Source organism: Aplysia californica, unplaced genomic scaffold, assembly GCF_000002075.1.
Source record: "Aplysia californica isolate F4 #8 unplaced genomic scaffold, AplCal3.0 scaffold00069, whole genome shotgun sequence".
NCBI classification, from domain to species: domain Eukaryota; kingdom Metazoa; phylum Mollusca; class Gastropoda; order Aplysiida; family Aplysiidae; genus Aplysia; species Aplysia californica.
This window is the reverse complement of record NW_004797339.1, coordinates 1739167-1742538: the sequence shown is the minus strand read 5'-3', so window position 1 is coordinate 1742538 and position 3372 is coordinate 1739167. Positions and strand designations below refer to the sequence as shown.

The 3372-nt window shown below is 38.2% G+C and overlaps 1 protein-coding gene across 1 annotated transcript in view; it reads left to right on the top strand.

Moving 5' to 3' along the window:
• Nucleotides 1-3372, top strand: part of LOC100533396 (glutamate receptor 1) — a gene marked incomplete in the record, with an annotated part of 109299 nt that overhangs the window by 98194 nt on the left and 7733 nt on the right. Inside the window, 2 exon segments of the mRNA NM_001204681.1 lie at nt 1657-1854; nt 2517-2677. Coding sequence (NP_001191610.1) covers nt 1657-1854; nt 2517-2677 — 359 coding nt within the window.

Sequence of the window (3372 nt, the reverse complement as noted above, 5' to 3'; positions counted from 1 at the left end):
GTAGGTCCTATGAACAAAACTGAATCGAGAGTGCCGTAAAACACCTACTCAAACAAACAAAAAAATAGTAGGTCCAACTTCTTTCCTTTCCTTCTGTCATGTCTGTCTGTCTGTCTGTCTTACTTTTTCTCTCATTTGAATGGAAGTTATTTTGTTTCAAAAGGCTTCTCTTCACTCAAAGTCCCTTTTCAGGATCATTTTCATTGCCATCATCTGATGTTACTTGGGCTGTTTTTTAAAACTCTTTATCTCTTCTTGGTTATTCCCAATTAATAACACCGTATGTCAAAAGTAATTGCTCATTTTTGCATGCACGTTGTACCTCAGGGTCATTATTTATATATATGACTTAGCTCCTATATATATATAGGTCTTCCACTTTAATTTGTGCTTTCTTTTTATTCATGTTTAATTAGATGTACCAGAGTCGCGTGTAGAAAGTTAGGCTCTTTGCCTTGGCACTCAGTAGACTTGAGTTTGATTTTTGAATGGAAAGTTTTTTAAAATCTTGTATCTTGGTCTGTCTGCTGGGATACTGTATTCCTCTGTGTCCTCGTTGGCCATGATTGATAGGCAAGACAAGCACAACCTGCCTCATAAATGATCAATGTCAAGTAGATGGGGGTGTTGAACATTCACATTTACGAGATATAAGGTGTCTTTGCTGTAGCGATAAGGTATTCTGCAATGGCTTACACTCTTTCTCTCTTTGTCTATCTGTCTCTCTGTCTGTATGTCTGTCACTGTGTCTCTGCTTGTCTCTCTCCCAATATGTCTGTTTCTCTCTCTCCCACTGTTTCTCTTCCCCCCCCCCTCTCTCTCTCTATTTCATCCTCTCCCTTTCTCGGTATCCACCTCTCTCTTTCTTCCTCCATTCCTACTATTTTGATTTCTGAGCGAACTTTGGTTTCAAGACCACCTGATCTTTTGACGTTGTCACATCGTATCCACTTTCTGCTCAACATTTTATTTGGGGATATTTTCTTAAGCGGTGGTTTGAGGGGGGGGGGGATAATACTTCACCCGCCTGTAAATCTAAAAAGTGCTTACTCTTTGTTGTGTTACAATCATCATCTTTCAGATTTTCTGTCCTAGAACTTTTATTTGACCATTATGTAACAAAAATGTCGTTGTTTTTTTCCTCAAAACTTCAATTTTTGATTTGTCTACTTTTTAATTTTTGTTTTGATTCCAATGAAAATTTCAGGGATTGTTATTCAAACGATAACCTAACTTTATACCAGTGGAAAAGAAAATCGGTCTATTCATAAGTGATTAACGTGGATGATTATGTAATCGAATTCAGAGACATGAAGGGGTTGGTCAGTTATCCATCTCTAACTTTTTTCCTATTCAAGATATCTAATATCCTAACAGCACAAAATTTTGTTTTGTGTATATCTATCAATGTTCCAAATTTGAACATATTTGGTTTGTAAATAAAAACATCCTTTTTACTTTATGAAAATTGTTAGTTTCAATTTGGCCGCCGTTACCATGGTAACCGTAAACTTTAAAAAAAAAGTTACATTTTAGAGATGTTTTCCTGTTATACCTCCACGCTATAAGGCTTTATAACCTTGTAATCTATTGTGTTTGTTCGGCGGTAAAGAAACCAACGAAATTTCCAGTATAACCTTATAATTTCTCTTCAGATCAGTGTCAGGGCGAATAGTGACGAGCGTGTGGTGGTTTTTCACCCTCATCATCATCTCCTCCTACACGGCCAACCTGGCAGCCTTCCTCACCACCATGCGCATGAGCGGAAGTATCAGGTCCGCTGAAGACCTGGTCAAGCAGACGGAAATCAAGTACGGCCCATACAGAGGAGGCAGCACCTACATGTTTTTCAACGTGAGCTTTATAGGCTTTTTTACACTATCACCCCACCCCCCCTAAAAAAAAAAATTGTCTTAAACCTACCACTATTGAGAAATAGTTATTTTTTTCGTTGCTGCGCGTAGACCTTGAGAGGTCGATTTTTTATTTTTAAAGAAATATAAATAGACTATCTCCGCCTGTCTGCTGAGATGTTTCATCATTGCACTCAGCCCTAGTGGGGCCTGGATGACAGGATGGAAACAGCTTGCCTTTACAGTGATCTATATTTTGTCGAAGGGGCGTAATACATTAGAATCTAAAAATACGATTTTTAAAAGTGCCTTGAGATAACTATTTATCTCAGTTTCTATTCAATTCTATGGTTTTAATGTTACTTTCAACACGGTATGGTTGTGACAAAGGCAGTCTTCTGGGTTTAAATTATATCACTGATTGAACCTTAGTAAGAAGTTATAAAAACTAAAATTAACCCACAAAATGTGACTTCGTGCCATTTCCTGCTTTTTCAATCACCAAGGCTTGTCAAATAACTCGTAAGTTTATTCAATAAAACTCTTACTTAATTGCTTCCGTGTATTTTCTCTATCTGGCTTTAAGAGATACTATGGATATCAATTATAAACGAACGGAGCCAAACCTGCGTTTTAAACAAATGCTTTACTACTTATTTACAGCAAACAACAGTGTCTCTGTACCAGAGGATGTGGTCGTTTATGACGTCGCAACCAGATGTCTTTGTTGAAAATAACGACAAAGGTATAGACAGGGTACGAGATAGTCACGGCAAATATGTTTTTCTTATCGAGTCCACACTGAACGAATACTACAGCTCCAGGTGAGATTGTTCAAGTCATCATTAAATTGGCGTTATATTATTGGGGCAATGGGGCTATTAAAGTTTGTTCTACTCTACACTTTGATAAGATGTCTACTTTCCCTGAGAAACTTGTGATAATCGGATTCCTGTGTGCCTTACGCATTGTCAGATAGGGGAGTGGTGGATTCAGAGAGGTAGAGAGAGAGAGAGAGAGAGAGAGAGAGAGAGAGAGAGAGAGAGAGAGAGAAGAAGATGGAGGAGGAGACAGGGACGTTATTTAGTTGTCAATTGATTACGAAATGGGATCGGGCGCCACTGTCTTCGAAGCCTACAATCTTGGTACAAAATAAGATATTAGAAAATACTGAAAGCAGTTCTGTGAACGACTACTAGACCCAGCTGCATCCAAGAACTTTGATCCACCAATAAAGTGCCCCAACCAGCAGTTTAAGAGTTTGGACATAATTAATCAATGAGTTCTGCAAAGTTCTAAAGCCAAAATTTTTAGCAAAAAAACTTTTAAAAACTTCTCACGTGATTCTTATACGCAGATAATTCTGCAAATGCGATAATATGTTACCCACGGTCGCAAAGCTAGAAACAATTTTGCTTCCAGTAACCTTAATTCCCATTCCTCCCGCCCTCCTACTCCCTCTATTTGCTTCCTTCCAGCAACCAGTCTCGGTGTTCGTATAGATTTTGGTGGGTTGTTT